The sequence below is a fragment of the Quercus lobata genome, chromosome 10 (assembly GCF_001633185.2).
Source record: "Quercus lobata isolate SW786 chromosome 10, ValleyOak3.0 Primary Assembly, whole genome shotgun sequence".
NCBI lineage: Eukaryota > Viridiplantae > Streptophyta > Magnoliopsida > Fagales > Fagaceae > Quercus > Quercus lobata.
In genome coordinates this window covers 24,885,911-24,906,442 of record NC_044913.1, presented here as the reverse complement: position 1 = coordinate 24,906,442, position 20,532 = coordinate 24,885,911, and the positions used below count along the sequence as shown (strand labels likewise).

General features: G+C 33.3%; 2 protein-coding genes across 2 annotated transcripts in view; one reads left to right on the top strand and one right to left on the bottom strand.

Annotated features, from left to right (window-relative positions):
* Positions 1-2,008: 2,008 nt before the first annotated feature.
* LOC115966053 (cytochrome P450 CYP736A12-like) lies at positions 2,009-4,448 on the bottom strand. Its single transcript, XM_031085391.1, has 2 exons — positions 3,768-4,448; positions 2,009-2,836 (listed from the first exon to the last, which is right to left on the bottom strand). The coding sequence occupies exons 1-2, from the start codon at positions 4,446-4,448 to the stop codon at positions 2,009-2,011; spliced, it is 1,509 nt and encodes a 502-aa protein (XP_030941251.1).
* Positions 4,449-6,527: 2,079 nt separating this feature from the next.
* The window catches only part of LOC115964549 (aspartyl protease APCB1-like), a 29,971-nt gene continuing 15,966 nt past the window's right edge, over positions 6,528-20,532 (top strand). The window contains 8 exon segments of the mRNA XM_031083837.1: positions 6,528-6,609; positions 6,705-6,903; positions 11,526-11,643; positions 15,710-15,939; positions 16,053-16,090; positions 16,093-16,288; positions 16,866-17,019; positions 17,120-17,205. Coding sequence (XP_030939697.1) covers positions 6,528-6,609; positions 6,705-6,903; positions 11,526-11,643; positions 15,710-15,939; positions 16,053-16,090; positions 16,093-16,288; positions 16,866-17,019; positions 17,120-17,205 — 1,103 coding nt within the window.

Below are 20,532 nucleotides of genomic sequence, written 5' to 3'. Positions count from 1 at the left end.
TTTTTTTGTTGAAGAGCAAGATGGGTCTTCTTCGTCAGCGTTGGAATCGGATGAGCTTGAAGCTTTGCCGGAGCTTTGGAAGCAACAGTGACGGCAAAGAGAAAGGCTTGGCCTTGTGTGGACTGGTACTGAGCTACTGTGACAATGGATTGAAGGAGAGGCAGCTGCGCAGGGGAGAGAAAGAGAGAAAAAAAATTTTGAGTTTATGTTTTATGAAACGGTGGGCGGGTCTGAAATTTTTTAAAAGCAAAATAGTCTTTTTGTCATTTGGTGAGGTGTCAAATATTTAAGCCATTAGATTAAATCTATGGATCCGTCACTTCTTATCGCCAAAATATTTGGACCTCACCTGTTGGGGCCTGGGGGAGGATCGGATACTCCTCACAAATTTTTTTTAAAAAAAATGTACTGCAGCTAAACACATGTTAATTTAGCAACCAATCGTATTGGCTTCAGTTTCATTGTACGCAAACTTTCCTCATAATTCATAATTTACCTGCTGTCTCTTTCCTAAGATTTTGTTTTCCCAACCATGGAACAACTCTCCTCAATCCCCATAGTCTACCTGCTGTCTTTTCCTTAAGATTTTGTTTACTACCAACCCTGGTTTCGTGGTCCAATCAGTCGAGTAAAAGGAGGAAATCTACAAAAGAATTCAGTTATTGTATTCTATCTCTGGAAAAAAAATTAATCATTACATAAAAATAAATGCATCTTCCCATTAACACAAGATAATTGTAATTCTTTGATGACATATTGGAAAAAATTTGATGATGTGAAAGATTAAATGAAGAAATTTTCGAACTAATGCGTCACTTGATAAAATTATAGATCATGGTTAAGTTTCTTGCTTTTTATATCAGTAATGCTATATATATATATATATATATATATATATATATATATATATAATCCGACATGTTTATTAAACAGGTTAGTCGTGTCAATCCGAATATGATACAAATCCGTTAAGCCTCAATCCATAACCTGCTAATTTCATGTCTTATCGTCTCTGATTCGCAGGTTGTGTCAAATTTTTCTACCACTACCAACGAACCACTTCTCAATATGTTTCTGTTTTAATAATAGGAAACAAAATCTCAAAGCCAAGGAATAGCTGTAAAAATCAATAAAACGCAATCAAATACATTCTATTCAAGCAAAATTAATCGCAATATTAAACTTACACCACAAATAGAAGAGGATCAAACGGAAAAGAAGATAAATGAGCCTTGTATATGGATTGTATCAAAAGTCTATTGGTGTAAATGAATAATTATCAATGGTTATAGGTGTTGATTTGGAAAACCCAACCCAAAATAAACAAAAACTAACTCAACAGTTTAAAACTTGGCCTAAAACAAAAGAAAAATCAGTTTTGAGCTAGGTAGGAAAAGTCCAAAATTTTGAAAAATATATTAGTCCAAAACCATTCAAACCGCATCTTATTTACTGCACCACACTTATGACTGCAAAATTGAGGTGCAGTGCGGTTATGATTTTGGTCAAATCGCGCTACAAAGTGCGGTGTTAAAAATAGCCCAAAACCACATCGAACTACACCACGAACACCCTTAGCTAGGAGTGTAATGAGTGTTTTTTATTTATTTATTTAATTAATTTTTAAGATATGATTTCCATACTATTGTTGAAATCATGTCTTGCAATGTAATTGCAAATGTGTCTTGAAGACATAATTTTAGGATCAGTATTGAAGACTTGATTTCAACTTCGAAATCGTTTTGAAGCCACCATGTTCAGAAAGGCACATGTTACAAATTATTTTAGGAATTTACCTTGTATGTGTGTGTGAATGTGTATATATATTGAGCAGAAGTCCCCAACTTGTGACATTCTATTTATAAGAGCGCAAAATACATTTGAATCCAAAACAACAAGTTAGTATAATATATTAGTGGTCGAGCATAAACTTGAATGCTAGGAGCACACTTCTTCTAATAAGTAAATTTTTTTTCGAAGATTATTATATTGCAATTGGATTACATATTTAATTGAGTAGACGGTAAGTTGGGATAGCATACAAGTGTTCGGCTCTCCGCATTGATAGCCCAAACTTCTCAGTCATGTCCAAGTCATTAGGCAACATGCCACTAGGAAGGGCCCAGTGAAAGCAATGCAATAATTGAGCTAGAACATATTTGATAGTTGTAAGACCTAGATGTATTCCAGGGCACCCTCTTCGACCGGACCCAAATGGGATAAGTTGGAAGTCACGTCCCTTGAGGTCTATATTACTATTTATGAATCTTTCAGGATAAAATTCTTCTACATTATTAGACCACACATAAGGATCTCGTCCAATAGCCCAAACATTTATTATTATTCGTGATTTCTTGGGGACATAATATCCATTTAATTCAATGCCCTCCATGGATTCATGTGGGGCTAGTAATGGTCCAATAGGATGTAGTCTTAAGCTTTCCTTCACCACCATATCCAAGTATGTTAAATTTGCCAAATCTGTCTCCTCTACCATCCTATTCATCCCTACTACAGCTTCCAGCTCTGCCTGTACTTGTTTTACCACCCGTGGATGCCTCAAGAGTTCAGAAAAGGTCCACTCAATTGTAGCAGCTGAAGTGTCATATGCACCTGAAATCATGTCTATTATAATAGCCTTTATTTTTGTTCGATCCAATATGTATGCATGCTCATCATGGGGATTCATGCGTTGGTTCATCAAAGAAAGTAACATGTCTATAAAGTCCATTTGACGATCTTGTTGACCACTTGGAATGTTTTCATGCTCCTTGATGATATTCTCTAAGACTATATCAAGAGCCCTGCTAACCTTCTTCATTCGCCGTGTCAATCCCTGAGGGCATTTGAATGATAGAAAATCACTAAGTCAATAATAACATTTCTCAAAACGTAAATAATTGAGGAAAATATTTTTGTTTGAAAGTGAAAGAGTTTTGTTAGTGTTTCACCAATTTCACTAAAAGTAAACCTAACAAATTAATTGATGTGGTAATTATTTGTGGATGGAGCTACATTAGCACCTCATACTAGTTGTAACCACCTCAATTCCTTAATTGAATGTTTGACTCAAAAAATAAAAAAAACAAACAAACAAACCAAAAAAAAGGCTTTTAGTTAATTTTTGGAATAGTGTTGTGAATTCTATTTTATTATTATTTGTTATATTATATCCATTACATCTTAATAATAGTTTCTATTTAAAGGAGGAGATACAAAGTTTGATTCAAAATAGTAGCATGATTTATTAATTTAAAATTTAAATTATGAAGTAAAAACACAGGAATGAAATATGTGTTAAATTATCCATCTGTTGTTTTCAGATTTCCACAAGGTTTAATGAATCTAATTTGTATGAATTTCTAAATGAAAATCGTTCTTTATAATTAACCCAAATAGAGTCTGGCTATGGAAGTGGGAAACAATTAAGAGCTAGCCAATAAAAAAATCGTAAAGATTAAAGACTTGTAAAAAATTAATTCAGTGCTTATTTTTTATGATTTTCATGAGCTTTCCAGTTTGAGATTTGGCTTTTGCTTTGAAGTTTGAAGTATGAACCGCTTTGTGTGACACTTTTGGACCGGCAACACTACTTACAGAGAAAATTCTGAATTTTAAGGTGGCCGCAGAAATTGAATTGAAATGTAAAGCCTAAAAAGAAAAGTCAGAAGTATTGATTTTTCCTTTTTAGATACTACGAGCAATAAATGAATGGCTGGGATTTCCAAATGGAGGACAAAGTTCAGTAAATAGAAACAAATACAAACCTGTAGATCTAGTGCCCCAAGGTAAGGAATATAATCTGCTAGATTGAAAGCCCCCGCCAAGCAAAGGGTCTCCTCAATAATCGCCTTCAAGCCAAATCTGTCATCTCTACTTCGCCCAAATATCATTCTACATGAGGTTTCCTCGATAAGTTCACAAACTTTTCTACTGAGGTCCACAACCTCACACGCCGCCGCAGCGTTTTTGAGTGACTGCACCAACGATCCTACCTCCTCCTTCCTCATGGGTGCAAATGACTCAATTTTTGAAGCAGTAAGAAGTTGCAACGTACATATTTTCCTAGCATTGCGCCAATCTGGACCATACTCGGTGAAAACCAAACCCGTGTTACCGTAAGCCAAGTACTTAGCGAATTGGAGTTTAGGTCGGCTAGCGAAAATGGTATCATGGGTCTTTAAAAATAGCTCAGCGGCTTGGGGTGATGAGACCACAATAGTTGGGACATGACCAAGCCGCAATGACATGATAGGTCCGTATGTTTTTGCTAAGCTTTGGAGGGCACGGTGTGGGAGGTCACCTAGCATGTGAAGGTTACCGATAATTGGTAAGGCCCAAGGACCTGGTGGGAGTTTACGCTCATTTTTTGGGCGTAATAGGATGTGTATGAATGTCCATACAGATCCAAGGAGTAGTAAGAGAATGGTTAATGTTAATGGATACATTGGGACTGTTGGGAATGGGCAAGAGTGTTTGGGCCTGGGGATTATAAATTCTTTTGAGTTTGGAAAATCCAAACCGTGACACAAGTTTTGGGGCAGAAAATGTGTTTCATGACGTTGCATGAGACATGAAATGTCATCATCGGCTTCTCAGTTTTGTCAAAATGTTTACAATTCCAATTCTAAGATAACACGTCTCTAGGAAGTATTTCTAACTGAAACACCCGACCATTTTGGAAATATGTTTCACGATAAAATGTCTCCTAGCAGCCAGTAGACCAAATAATTTATACTTCAACTTAAAAGCTAGACTGATACTTTGGTTGGGTACAAAAAAGGTATGATGAAAATGAGTTAAGAGTTAACAATTTGGAAAACTCCAATTGACTAGTAGAGAGACTCCAATTGACGAGAGAGAGAGAGAGAGAGAGAGAGAGAGAGGAGAGAAGAGAGGAGAGAGAGAGAGACAGGAGAGAGAGAGAGAGAGAGAGAGAGAGAGAGAGAGAGAGAGAGAGAGAGTTATTTTGCACCACATGTTTTATCAATTTTTAAATTTGTGTGTCAAGTGAATTATTAGGTATAAAAATCAAAGAGTCTAAATTCAATCAGATTTTAAATGAATTTTAATTGAAGTTCAATTTTGTGCCATATGTTCTATCTAATTTTTTAATTTTTGTGGTAAACAAATTATTGGATGCAAAAACCAAAGAGTCTAGATCCAATTAAATTATAAATCATGTCTAATTTTGTGTCATGTGTCTCATCTAATTTTTTAATTTTTGTATAAAGTGAATTATTAAGTGCAAAAACTAAAGAGTCTAAATTGAATTTTAATTGAAGTTCAATTTGTGCCATGTCTCATCTAATTTTTTAATTTTTGTGGCAAGTGAATTATTGGGTACAAAAAACCAAAGAGTCTAAATTTAACTAGGTTCTAAATCATATATATATATATATATATATATATATATAGCCAAAATTGAGAAAAATCTAATTAAATTCTAAATTTGAGTTTAATTTTGAACCACGTGTCTCATCTAATTTTTAAATTTGTATGTTAAGTGAATTATTAAGTGCAAAAAATAAAAAATAAAAAGTTTTTAGTTAATTTTGGAATACTATTGTGAATTCTATTTTATTATTATTTGTTATATTATATCCATTAAATCTTAATAATAGTTTCTATTTAAAGGAGGAGATACAAAGTTTGATTCAAAATAGTAGCATGATTTATTAATTTAAAAATTAAATTATAAAGTTAAAACACATGAATGAAATATGTGTTAAATTATCCATATGTTGTTTTCAGATCCCCACACGGTTTTGTTAATAGGTGTTGGCCAACACCTATTAATGAACCAGCCCCTGGGTCCCACCTGCATAGAAAATGGGCAAAAATTAACATTTCAGCTTTGGTTTGTGTAAAATGTGTATCTTGGTTTCTTCAGTAATTATAGGACAAAAATGCCCCTTTAAGACACCTTTAACACATTTCCCTCCATTTCCCTTTAACACACCTTTAACACATTTTCCTCCATTTTACTTTTTATTTCCCACCCAATTTCACTTTATCAATATTTTACTCTTCATCTTCTTTCATTTTACCAATATCAAACTCACTTTCATTCACTTTACCATTATCAATCCCACTTCAAAAAGAAAAAGAAAAAAAAAAAAAAAAAGAGATGAAGAAAAGTTCAAATGTTCAATGAAGGATTAAGCAATTATTTTGTAAGGTACAATAATTTTATTTTATTAAATTCATATTTATTTTTAAATATATTTGAATATGAGTTTAATCTTTTTTTTATTTATATCATTTTTTTTTCATTTATCCTAAAATATGATGTGGATTGTTTTAATCTTGTTTTAATATAGCACCAAGTTGAGACTCATCTAGTTGGATGAAAATTTAGTTATAAGTGAGACTAAACAATTTGTTAAAAGGAATTGCTTTAACTTAAATGAATTACTTCAAGAATGAACTATTATTTTATTTTATTTGTATCATTTTTTTTTTCATTTATCCTAAAATATGATATTAAATATTGATTGTTTTAATCTTGTTTTAATGTAGCACAAATGGATGACAATTTAGTTGCAAGTGAGACTCATCAACTTGTTCCATTGAATTACTTTGACTTAAATGAACTACCTCAAGAAGGTACTATTATTTTTTATTTTATTTGTAATCCATATTTCATTTAACATATAATATGATATTGATTTTTTTTTTTTTAAATTCTTGTTTTAATATAGCACAAATTGATGATGATTTAATTGCAAGTGAGATTCATAGAAGTGTTTCAAGGAATTGTGTTGAGTTAAATGAGTTTCCAAATGATGGAAAAAATAATAACACACGTGGAGGGGAAATAGTTGATTGGAATGAATGTCCAATAGATAAGGTTCACTTGAAGTTGGTTGAGCAAAGTGTCAAGCGAGAAGTTTTGCTTGAGTGAGGTTCATATTCAAGTCATTATGAAGAATTGTCGACAAATTAACAAACCAAATCATTACATAATGTCAAGATCATTTTCCTTAACACTAACTCATTTCCATTTTCATTACATCAAGAGCTTCAATACATAGTGTCAAAACCAAATCCCAATTATCAAATCCATTATACATTGATATACATCTATTACCTTTTTCCACCATATTCATCTATTACATTGCCAAATGACAATAAAGGAAAAGACCCCATCATACGAGGCTGCAAATCGTGAAGGAGCTACAGAGCATGAAAGACAAGTTTGTTTTGTTTTGTTTTGGGGAAAAATGCACAAACCCCCCTTGTGGAGTTCACCTAAAACATGGAATTTCATTGAGGTTTTGGGTGTAACACTTAACCACCTATGGTATTGTTTAATGTGTAAATTGTTAATTGTGTTACACTCAAAAACCTTAGGGGGTTAAGTATGACACAATTAATGGTTTACAAAGAAAAAATACCCAATGTGGATTAAGTATTACAATCAAAACTTTTGGGGGCTTTCTTGTTTTATAGAGAAATCACATGGAGATTTTGTGTACTTTTTCCTTTTTTCAATTTTTGGATATTTTGAAATGAGCTGAAATTTTTGTTTCTAATTTGGTGGGGTGTGTGATTCTACTAATTTTGGCTAAACTGAGAAAAATAATTGGAGAGTATTGGTTTTGTAGAAATAATATTGGGTTGTGTACTCTGCATGCATGGGTGTATGTTGAGGGATGGGGAGGTGGGTATGTCTTTATGCTCTTCAAGCCTTTTGTGTGTGTGTGAGCGCATGCGTGTAGAGAGAGAGAGAGAGAGAGAGATGCAGTCATGGAAGATTGATTTAATACTACTTCGCAAATTTGTCTATTTAAGATTTATTTTATGGGACCCACATGTGAATAATTGAAGTAAAATTTATGTGGCTTTAAAGGTCTCATTATGTGTGATTTAGGGCCAAATTTGAGTTTTATTTGTGTTTTTATTTCATTAGTTTTGATCAATTTTATATTTGAGGGTAAATTTGTAATTTCCTTAATTCCTGCAAATTAAGGATATTTTGGTAGTTTAGTTCAATCTAAAATTGTATAGGAGATCCTTAGTATCTTAAGTTTTAATTTCTTTGAGTTTAAGTTAGTCTTTGTTTAGGTTTTTAGTTTACTAGTTAACTTAGGAATCCTAATACTACTAGTACAAGAAAGAGTTCTTATGTATACATTTGTGCTTAGTACCTAAAGAAGAAATGAAGTTGATCAACAAAATATCAAGCATTTTGAGTATTGAGGCACATTAGCCATATTGTTCTCTTCTTTATTTCTATTATTGCTTTCTTTTCGCATGGGTACTGTTCTTTTATTCACTGTTCACAGCCAAAATCGTTCTACGAATTCTTTACTAAAACATTTTCCCACCAACCACTTGACAAAATTTCTCATCCAAGATAATGATGACTAATGAGGAATAAAGTCCTAATTTAAGATTTTTCTGAAGACTACAAAGAAATGAAGAGGATTTTGAACTAGTTGTGTGAAAGGGTTGTGTTTAATAGAAGCAAAGTGTTTGGAACACAAGATAAGTTGAAAATATTAGAAAAAGAAAACCTAGTATTTGGGGGAAGTGACGATCGACACTCAGTGGAGGCCAATTGGCACTTTTGCTGTCATTTGGCACTCCCTTATCCAAATGCTCCCAAACTCCTGTGGCAGCTCCTCCTTACTCCCATGCATATGGATCATCCCTAATTAGTTAGCCACGAGCTCAGTGGGATTAGCTTACAACCTTGGCACATGATTAGGGTTAGCTAGTTACAAGGATAAAGTGAGTTATTATTATTTTTTTGGGGAGGGGGGGGGAGAGAGAGAGAGAGAGAGAGTTTTAACATATGGTATCTGCTTCTGATGATAGCTCTTTATCATCAGACTAAGACACCAATCAATTTTTGGTGTAGACGATTGAACCCCAGATCTCTTATTCAATCATTAGAGACTTTATCAGTTGAGTTAACTGAAACCCATAAGGAGATCGGGTTAATTAGGGCTTATGCACATGCAACACATTAATTAAGTGTAATTTTTTTAATGCACAACCAATAAGAGTGAGTCATGTGTGGCCAATAAGATTAGGGCGTGAGATGTATAAATAAACCATTGTAACTTTCATTTGGGATATGAACAAAAAATAATCATTTGTTGCTTAAGTCTTTCTTTCTCTCTTGTTAATTCTCTTGGAGCTAGAGTATCCCTTGAAGTTATCTATTATTTAGACAAGGTGACTCTCTAAGAAGTCACAAGCCAATTAATCACTCACCATTTGCATGCATTAGACCCATCACCAACCAAATCGACACTCATAATCCAAAAACCCTAGCCTCATTTCCCTGAAACCCTAGTACATTTCACTTCAAGAACGTCCATCATACACCATAATCACCTTAACCAGAGAACCGTAACCGGAACCCTAATGTCCTAACACTAAACCCTAGCCTTTAATCCATCAAGAACTCTCATTAGACTTCATAAACCACATCATTCTTAGTGAAATTTAAAACCCAAAACATTCTTAGTGAAATTTAAAACCCAAAACTTTAGGGTTTTGGGTTAGATATTTTGAAGTGAAGTCATTTATTCAATTTTATCTAACAGAGGTAATTACCTCTTCCCTTGAAAGAGTGGAAGAGGTGAAGTCATTTTGTCTCAGAATAGTTTGATGTTTTTTTGTTCCTCTTTGTTTCTGTTTGTTCTTTGTTCACTATTGTGAATTCTGTGTATCTTTTTTCTATTCTTTTTTTAATAATATTTCCTTATTACCTATCAAAAAAAAAAAGAAGAAGAGGCGAAACCTATCTACTAAGGTAACTTTTTTAATTGGACTACGGCGAAGGGGGAGGATTCTAACTTTGGATAATTTGAGGAAGAGAAATATTTGTGTTGTTAATAGGTGTTGTATGTGTAAAAATGATTGGGAATCGGGGGACCACTAGCTCATTCATTGTCCTTTTGCCTTATGCCCTTTGTATTTAGCTTGTTTGGTATCTCTTGAGTTATGCCTAAACAGGTGGTGCTTATGGGCATGGAGGTGTTGGGTGACATAGGATGGCATCTATTTGGGGTGTTAATCCGCAATATATTATGTGGAGCATATGGAGAGAACAAAACAACAGAATCTTTGAAGGGGAGGAGCGTTCTATCATCGAGTTGAAGCGCATTTTCCTTTTGTCTTTATTTGAATGGAGGACTGCTTTGAGTGATTTTGACACAACCTTTGTTTTAGATTTCGTAGATTTATGCAACTTTGGATAGACTTTTACTTTCCTTGTACACTCCCTATGTGCCAAGGAAGTTGTTCTTTCATTGTATATATATATATATATTTTTTTTTTTTTTTCATATTTTCAATAAATTTTTTATTTACTGATAAAAAAAAACCAAGGAAGATATTGAAAAACACTCCAATTATGATTTATCATTCCAAACAAATTAATGATATGGTGGGAAAGAAATTTTTTTATCCTTAATGCTTTCAAAGATAGTTGAAGAGTTGGTGCAAGTTTCTAGTTCGAAGGTTCTTTTATTTCAAATCTTAAAAACTTGAGGCCAAATATTTTTTCAACCGGGTGAGAATAATGTAGTCATGGAAGATTGATTTGTTATTACTTTGCAAATTTGTGTATTTAAGATTTAGTTTATCGAATTTATGTGTCCAATTGAAGTAAAAGCTGTGTGGTTTTAAAGATCTAGTTTTGTGTGTTTTAGGTCAAAACAATTTAAATTTTATTAGTTAAAGTCAATTTTATATTCAGGGAAATGTTGTAAGTTTTGCAATTCCCGCAAATTAAGCACATTTTTGTAGTTTAGTTGAGTCTAGAATTTTCTAAGAGATTCTTAGTATCTTATGCTTTATTTTAAGTCGAAATTAGTTTTTTTTATTAGGTTTTTTGTTTTCTAGTCAAAGTAGGAGTGCTAATACAACTAGTACAAGAATACAAGCTTTGTGAAAAGAAAAACATGAAAGTGTAAGGATTAAAATAAAATATTTTTAAAGTATGTGGATCATTTTGAAACATGAGACAAAGTATGCAAATTTGGAAGGTTCTGGTTATAGCTTGTTCGAAGTAGCACTCATTCATAAGGGTGAGCTGGGTCATTGTTTAGAAAATTGGAGGAGACTTAGTATTGTTTTAGAATCATGTAGGTTGATCTTTAGGTTTAGGGTAACATATTGGCAAATTAGGTAGCTACTTGGCCAATCCATGGTCCAGCAAGTAAAATTCTTGAACACACTGTCTGATGACCGTGGAAGCATCAAAGAAGCCTTGGCAGCTGTCCTTTCTCAATCTGAAACAGATAAGAAATTTTCTTTAGTCTTTGTGTTGGGTCTGCTCTTAACCATGATTCTTTTTTTCTTTTTCTTTTGTTTTTTGGGCCGGGGGTTTGAACCTTCTAAGAGGTCTAGTTGCTGAGTTAAACTATGTGTTAAACTCCTTTAAAACTTCTTAAAATGATACCTGCTCATCTATATTTCTGGATAAAAGATCAAAGCTTTTTTCATCTCAATTGCCATATGTATACTTGATGCTAGTCCTAATGCTAAACTTTATCATGCAGATTGTATTACACATACATACTTGTTGGGAATCCTCCAAAGCGTTATTTTCTTGACATAGATACTGGGAGTGACTTAACATGGATTCAGTGTGATCCTCCTTGCATTAGCTGTGCCAAGGTAATGCCTATTTGTAACTGGTTATTTGGTTAATCGATTTTAAATTCTTCTTTATGTATCTAAATGTTTGCCCTAGTTTTCATTTATATCTATCCAAATGTCAGTAGGTAATTGGCAATATTTACATTAATCTGCACAACTCTTTTCTAATTGATATGATTTTATTTGTTATATAGTAAGTGAATAAATAAATTTATGATACATATGTTTCTTCTTTTTATGTCATTTTCTTTTCCAAATCATATCTTATGGGTTTTAGTAAATGGAATGTCAATTTAGAAAAAGTAGAAACAAAAATAAAAGGGTTGTAAGACTTGATGGTTAGGAGATATTAAAGAGAGAATTTTTGGTATCTTAGATCAACAATTCATAAAGATGGAAAGATTGAAGAGGGATGAAGTGGAAAAGCATATCAAGAATATTGTGTGATTGTAGAATACTTGTTATGTTAAAGGGGAAAATATTATAAGACTACCCTATGACAAACTGTGCAAGTGGAAATACAAAAAGAAAAAAAAAGTATTAAAGATATTGACTTTATATTAATATAATGGCCATGATTTTAAAAACCGGACTGGGGGCAAAACTGGATTTTCTTCCAGTTCCCATTTTTTACCGATTTTTTACCGGACTAGTATCCGGTTCCCAGTTGAACCGGTCGGACCAACTGGTTCGGTCCGGTTTTTAAAACAGTGATAATGGCTTAAGAGACTCAATATGTAATTTATGCCTATGTAGGGTTAGCCCTAGCTCTTATATATAACTTGCTTATTGTTCATTCAAATCATTTATTATACTAAAGATATAGCTGCTAAAGGCTTCCTTCGTATATATAGGCCGTTAGATCGAATTATTTAACCCTTGTGTTATTCTCTCTTTTTCGCTTCCACTTCTCTTTATTATTTTATGTTGGTCTTTAAAATGGTATAAGAGAATTAATACAATCCATAGTTCCTAACCATTTAAATTAAATTATTGTTGGACGGTGCATGAAGTTGACTAGCATCCTAGGTGTCTTTACACACGTCCCTCGTTGAACTGTTGTTGTTCTTGGTTGTCGGTGGTTGTTTGCTTGTGAAACCTTCATATCTAAGGTTTTGTTGTTGGTGGTAGTGGTGGTTGGTTGCTGGTGCTTTTTTTTTTTTTTTTTTTGGTATTTTTTGTTACAATCCTAGTGTCCTACATGGATTAAGTGTAAGTTTAAACATGTGTATATAAGTTCTTGGGCACCCTCCCCTTAGAAATCGATATTTAAGGGTGAGTTCTACACATGGGTTTGTATCATTGTTGCTCTTGATGGAAAATCTATGTTGGTTTCCAACCATCCTCTTCCTATCTTTGTATTGTTGTGGTTCTTAGTGGTGGTTTTTGGATCTTGGCGTTGGTTGTTTTCAATGTATTTTAGTTTGTCTCGATTGATCCAGTACTCCTCAGCTATAGGTTTTAGCATATTCCAACATGTCTCAATGGATCTTGTACCCTTTTGTGGTTTTTCCCCGATCTCGATTGTTCTTGGTGGTGCTTATTTGCTCGTTGTGGTTGCCAAAATAGTGGTTGGTTGCCACACTAGTGGTCGCTATTGAGTTTTGAGTGTTCTGATGTGGTTGTTGACTAGAGTAAATAGGAAGAACCTTGTTTGACTCATGATGACAACTAATCCGTATCCTGGATAAGGATAAATTTATCTTAGATAGGAATAAAAAGTTTTTTTTTTTTTTGGTAGATATTGTTTGTTTGGGTATATGTAGTTGGTAGTCCCTTTCCAACCCTTTCTTGCTCATAACTTTATCAAGGCACTATGTAGTAGTTGTTTAGAGTGTATATGTTCCAAGTTGGACCTATATGACGTATACGCTGAAGTTCGAGGGGGAGTGTTAAATATGTTGGGTTTATGTTAATGTAATGAACCAAGAGACTCATTATATTGTAAGCCCATTTAGAGCTATCCCTAGTTTTTAAGAATACCTTGCTTAGGTTCATTGTAACAGACAATTTACTATAATAAACATGTAGCTACTAAGGGCTTCCTTTGTGGTTGTAGGCCATTAGATTGAACCACATAACACTTGTCTTATTCTCTCTTTTTTGCTTTTGCTTCTCTATATTAATTTATTCTTGTCTTTAACATATATGATTTGAAATAAGGAAGTTTGCTTAAAGATAGGTAGGTCTCTTTTGATTTAAAAATGAGGGAGAGTTGCTTGAGATGATTTGGTTATGTTTAGAGGTGAGCAATTAATACACTAGTGAGAGAGTGAGTTGATTCAAGTTAAAGGAATGAAAAAGTTATAGCAAGACTAAAAATAACATTTATAGAAGTAGTAAAGAATGACGTATCAATTAAGAAAGTAATAGAGAATATGATTTTAGATAGAATAGAATGACAAGAAAGTATACATGCCCTAATCTTAACTAGTCGATTGAAAATCCACATTCAACTCCAAAATTATAGAATTAAGGTTTGGTTGTTGTTGAATGTTTAATATTTCATTTTTCCTACTAAAATTTTTCTTGTTATAGATAGTGAGGCTAAAGGATAAGCGTAAGAGGTATTTAATTATCAGTTGAGCCGAGTCAGGAGGAACTTTCTTTACTATTTGCATAAAAAAATAGTCTTTAATTATTATTATTTGATACTTATTTATTTTCGTCTTTCTGTTTATGCAAAAGTGTGCTATTTGAGGCAGATTTGTCAGCGAACATGGAGTCTTTATTAAATGTTGAACAAGGAAACCCTCTGAAAAAACGAGAAAAAAAGATAGCCGAGAGAACGGGAAACAAAGGCTTTGAACAAGAATGCTGAGACCCAATCCTTCTACCAATTAGATTGAAAAAATTATAGTAGTCAACTATATTCTTTTTTCTAGTGGTATATCTTATTTGTTAATTATGTTAGGGTAAAACTTAGATATAATATCTTAGGTGAAACACGTTAAGTTCACCAATTGAATTCAAATGCATAAGACTTGAACTGACTGATTGAAAGAAAAAAAAAAGTGCATACCACTCATGTGGCACATTTTTTTCCCTTAGCGATTACATTGCACCCGGCTTATTTGTTTAAGTATGTGACCCAGGCTAGTACAGGTTAGCATTAACTCTAGTAGAGTATCATGGAACAAACTCTAGGAACCCTAGTGAAAGTCGTCCAAAGCCTATTTGCAAAGTTAGATGATTCCAATGCCCGATAAGACAGAGTAATGGCTTTCATACATAGACTAACTAGTAGCCTTGGAGGCAAAGCTTTTCCCATGGGAGACAATAATGTTAGTGATTAAATTTTGGCGATCAAAGAATACCAAGTACCACTAAAACTTAGTGGTGACAGAGAATTACAGTGGCCTAAAGTTGTTACAACCCTAGAGAAACAATATAGCGAGCTGGAATACATGGTCCATGTGTAGTATAGTTAAAATAACCTGTTGGAAATTCAGGTATATTGCTTACCATTTGAGAAGGAAAATTTTCCACTTCTTAATGAAGAGAAATTTCAACATGGGGGTAATTGAGGATGCACATGTTATGAAGAATGAGTTTGATGCATCTACTACTGATTAACCCCCCATGGTGCTTGAAAAGGAAAAGCTTATTACGATGATGTTTTCTGTGGACCAAGATAAGGCTATATAGCTCTATTGGATTTTATTTTAGTTCTTATTTGCTAATTAGGCAATTAATATTTTATTTAATTTCCTGGAGTCATGATTATTTTTGTAATTCAATAATTGAGCTTTGGCCTTATAGTTTAGTCCTAGTAGAATATATAAGCATGCTATTGTACTCCAGTGGGAGAAGCTTGATTTGAGTTATAAAATTTTCGTTGCAATTTTTCATTGGCTTGGTGATTCTAGCAATCTTCAGTGGTGAAACTTAAAGAGTTTAGATCACTCTAGGGTTTGTTTTGTTCTTCTTCCTAAATCCATACAGTTTTCATTTTGTGAACCTTGTACTGCATCACATGCAATCATAGAAAGCAGCCAACATGTGTAAGATAATGATATTCCAACTTTCAATTGAAATTTGCAGCTAGAAATTTCTCTTTATTCTAATGATATGGTTAATTTAGGGGGCAAATGCTTTGTACAAGCCAACAAAAGACAACATACTACCCTCCAAGGACTCGTTGTGCATGGAAGTTCAGAGACATCAAGCAGCTGGATATTGTCAAAGTTGCCAACAATGTGACTATGAGATTCAGTATGCAGATCAAAGCTCCACTGTGGGGGTTCTGGCAAGAGATGAGCTTCATCTACTTATGGAAAATGGATCATGGATCAATTTGAATCTTGTTTTCGGGTATTGCTTTTCTCTTTTTCCTCCCTACCACCCCCAAAATTCTGGATTACCTTAAAAAGTGTTTAATCTTCCACCAATTTTCTTATTTATGTAAATTTATTTTGGTCTGCAAGGTGTGCATATGATCAGAAAGGCTTACTTTTGAGTACTCTGCAAAGACAGATGGAATCCTTGGGCTAAGCAGGTCTAAAGTTAGCTTACCTTCCCAGTTGGCAAGAAAGGGAATCATTAAAAATGTACTTGGTCATTGCCTCACTATTGATGGAGCTGGCGGGTATTTGTTCTTAGGTGATGATTTTGTACCGCAGTGGGGTATGTCATGGGTTCCTATGCTTAATGGCCTTTCAATGTGAGTGAAAATTTCCAAAGAACCCCCCCCTCCTTTTTTCTTTCTCTCTTCCTTCTAGCACTTAATATAATTTGTTTGACTTATAAGGAGACAAATATTTCATGGCAGAACACACATAAATAGAGGTCCAGTCAGAAGGAAACCATAATTTGATATACAGTCTCTTCTACTGATTTTTTTTTTGTTAAATTTTAATTGTCTTCAGTTAAAAATGAATCTTATAATATCTAGCTCATTGCTCTATCTTTCCCTATCTTGTGCTTTATATGATTATATCTTATTTCCAGTGAATAAATGCAACATAACAGAGAAAATAACATGACTCTTAGTCTCAAGGCAAAAGTGCATCTATACAAGTGTTTATGTGCTTTGGTGGGCTGGTAGCTCAGTCCTCTATTGACCAAATCTTTAAAGACTTGTGCAGTTACAAGAATTTGTGACAATCTTCATAAATAAACCTCTTAGATCTTTAAATGTTGATTAATTCTTATATTCATTTTCTAATATGCCTTCTGTGCCGTAAACATGCACTTTTATTCTCCTTTTTATTCTCTTTTTTCCATGCTTTCCTGTTCAGGGATTTTTATCATTCAGAGATTATGAAAATGAATTATGGAAGTAGGCGTCTCCGCTTAGGTGTTCCAGACAGCAGCGTAGGACCAGTAATTTTTGATAGTGGTAGTTCTTACACATATTTTTTGCAACAAGCATATTCCGATTTAGTTGCTTCTGTAAGTGTTTTTATCCACTCCCACCTGAAAAATTCTAGAAATTGCTCTTAACATAGCAAATCCACTCATTTTACCGATTATTTATTACCTGTTGATGTAGCTTGAAGAAGTTTCTGGGTTAGGACTCATCCAAGATACGTCAGATTTAACGTTGCTGATTTGTTGGAAAGCAGAATCCCCAATCAGGTATGACAGAAATTGTGGTTGATTGTGCTGCACCTGGAATCAGTTTCAAGTATAATAACTTTCATTAGTATAATTTATTTTTTAGCCTTCTCTTAGCCAAGTTATGAATCACTCTCTAAGTTTATTTATGTTAGTTCCTTCCATGAATATTGTAAAAAAGCAAATGAAAAGAAAGAAAAAGTGCAATAGGTAATGCATCTCTGAATATTCTAAAAGGAAAAGGAGATTAGACTCTTACTGAAAATTTTAAATTCTGAAAGTAGAAGTTCTGCTGTTCTGTATACAGTACACTGCTATCACTGACGTAACCAACTGATTATAAAATAGACATTACCAAAATGTTATTGATTTCTCCTCCACCTTAGCCATATCTTCCAATTCCACTGTTGGTGGCCAACACCACTGCTGTGAATTTCTGCAGTATCAACTTCAATGTCGCCGCACATCTTTCATTGCTAGCATCTGCGCCACTGTCAGTATGCCCCTATGTCTCTCTACGACCATCTCCACTACTACTACCATGTTATATACCTTTACCGTGGATGGACTTAATTTGACCGACGCGCGAAGCGAACAACTATATATATATATGAGGGTACCCCTTTCTCCATTTCATCTCATCTCAGCTCCAATTCTTTGCCTTCTAAAAGTGCTACACGTACGCAGTCAAACTCCTTTGCTTTCCGATAGCCCCTGCCCCAGAGATCATCTACTACTTCTGCTTCCCATTTCCAAACCAACGCTTCCACCCTTCTTCAAGTTTCAGCTCCAAATTATTTCTTAAACACTATTTGCTATCTCCATTCTCTTTTACATACATTAATTATTGCTCCTTTTATTTCCTAATAATATCATTCTCTGTCACAATTATATCATTTTGGGTACGTAGAATACCATAATTTTATTTATTTATTTATTTATTTTTGGTAGAACCATAATTTTATTTCTTCTTACTAACATATTGTCAATATTCTCTTTTAGTACTTTGCTTTATTCTACTTTACTCCCATTACATTCCAACTTCCAAGTTTTAAAAATATATATTTGTATACTTTTATTTTATTTTCGAAACAAAATTAAAGTGAGATTTATAAAAGTTATACCTACTCAAGTAAATAAAATAAAGTTAGCCAAATAAATCCTTATTTCATATACCAAATCTCTATAGTAATTCTTTTGTTTTGATTTTTTTTTTTTTTTTTTAAATTTCCTAAAAACCTTTTTGCTCATTCATCCTTTCATAATTTACTTGTGAAAAATATTTGTTTGCTTTTCTTGCCTTCTAATTACTACATTGTCAATTCCTTGCTTTCTTAAAGAGATTATTTTATAGTAAGCAACTAAATTTTCGTACAGTCATCCTTTGCTTCCCTAACCATGCCTTAGGTCTTTTCTCAATATGCACTCTCTTGACTTTCGAAGCCAAACTTTGATGCTTTGTAATTTTTTTTTTTTTTTTAATTCATATCATAGCATTAGAAATATGCAAGTATTTAATTTCATAATATTAATAAAAATATTTTATTAATTTATTGTTTTTCATATCTAAAGAACAATTTGTTCAAATGTAACTTAAATTTAAGGGTCCATTTAGTTGGATGGATTTTTGGGATGGAAAAGGGGGGACGGAAAAGGGGAGAGAAAGTGATTTTTTGGAGTGTTTGATTGGGTGGATTTTAAAAGGGAAAACTAGTGAAGCTCGCATGTTTCTTTCTAAGCCCACCAAAATGTTTTCTTCTCAAATTAAGAAGAAAATTGGAGAGAAAATATAGAACAATAGTTCCATGACTATGAAGACGAAAATGCCTATGTGCACATTTCACACGAGTTCTTTCGTTTTCTTTTTTCTGGTTTTTGTCTTTTTAATTTACCCATCTTTCAATTCTTTTCTTTTCTATTTTTTTTTTTTTTTTTTTTTTCTTTGGTTTTCTTCTTCTTCTTCTTCTTTGGTTTTTGTCTTTTTCTAGTACTTCTCATTTGGATTTTTTTTTTTTAGCATTTCTTTTGGTGTTCATCCTTCTTTTTATTTTATTTTTTCCATTTGTTTTGGTTTTTTTTGTTCATCTTTTTTTTGGTGCTAAGTTGTTACTTTTTATTTTAATATGGGCATAACAGTAAATTTATACAAACCATATTTTCCATCCTCTTATTTTTCTTCTCAACCAAACAAAAATGTTTTTCATTCCTCTACTTTTTCACCTCTCCGACCAAACATCACAAGAGAAAACTAAAATCTTTTCTATTCTCCCACTTTTTCATCCCCTTTTAATTTTCTTTTCTCACTTTTTCATCTTCCCAACCAAAAGGACCCTAAATCGTAACACCAAGAATAGTTATTACTTATTACTTGCTAAACATTGACATGGACGAGGATAGTTATACAACAATTGAAGCTATGTGCTATGAACCTAAACAAATAGAAAGGATCTTTAGAGCATTTGCTTCGGTTTATACTTTATACAAAAAACAAATTGTCTATTTTAAAACAAAGACTTACTTCTTTTTTTTTTTTTTTTTTTTTTTTTTTTTTTATATTTTCTAGAAACACCTACATTTGATTATCTATTTTATATTCTATTTTTATTAAAATATTATTTCCTCATCTTATTTTATTATTTCTCCCTAATTATCTCATCTCTTTCTCTGTTACCTCTACCAATCCCGCAAACCTCTCTAGCCAAAACACACATGCCACCAATCCTACAAACCACAACTCATATTCTCTCTCTTCCTCCCACCAAAATCACAGCAAATTAGCCACCCACTAATCATAGTCTCTCTTCCAGAACCAAAAGGCACACCCGAATTATAGCAAATCGAGACTGGGAAAAAGACCCACACAAGATCCACCAATGGTCTCGCCGGATCCGTAGCTAAAAAGATTTTCTACCAAAAATTTTCCAAGACCCTTCCTAGGTGTAGTTGAAGCTACCTTTGCATTGTGTTAAAAGAAAACCACTTACAGCATGGACCATGAGAGAGGAGAGCTTGGAAAATAAGGCTATGTTTTTTTTGGGTATAAATGAAAATTGGAAAATGTTTTACACCAGTGATGGTGTTTTGCAACTCAGGAAAATAAGGTCAAACTGAAAATTAATGTGTTTAACCATAAAATAACCCACCTACACTTGTAAAATATTTTACACACTGATTTTACCTTCAAACCATTTACACTCCTCCTGAAAATTTTTGTTATCCTCACTCTCACATCCCTCACGAGTCACACCAAGACCAAGCCAAAGGATGGAGAGATTGGCCACCAGTGAAGATTAGATCATCGTCTGTGACCCACAGCCCCACTGGTGAAGACCAAATTGTCGCCTGTGA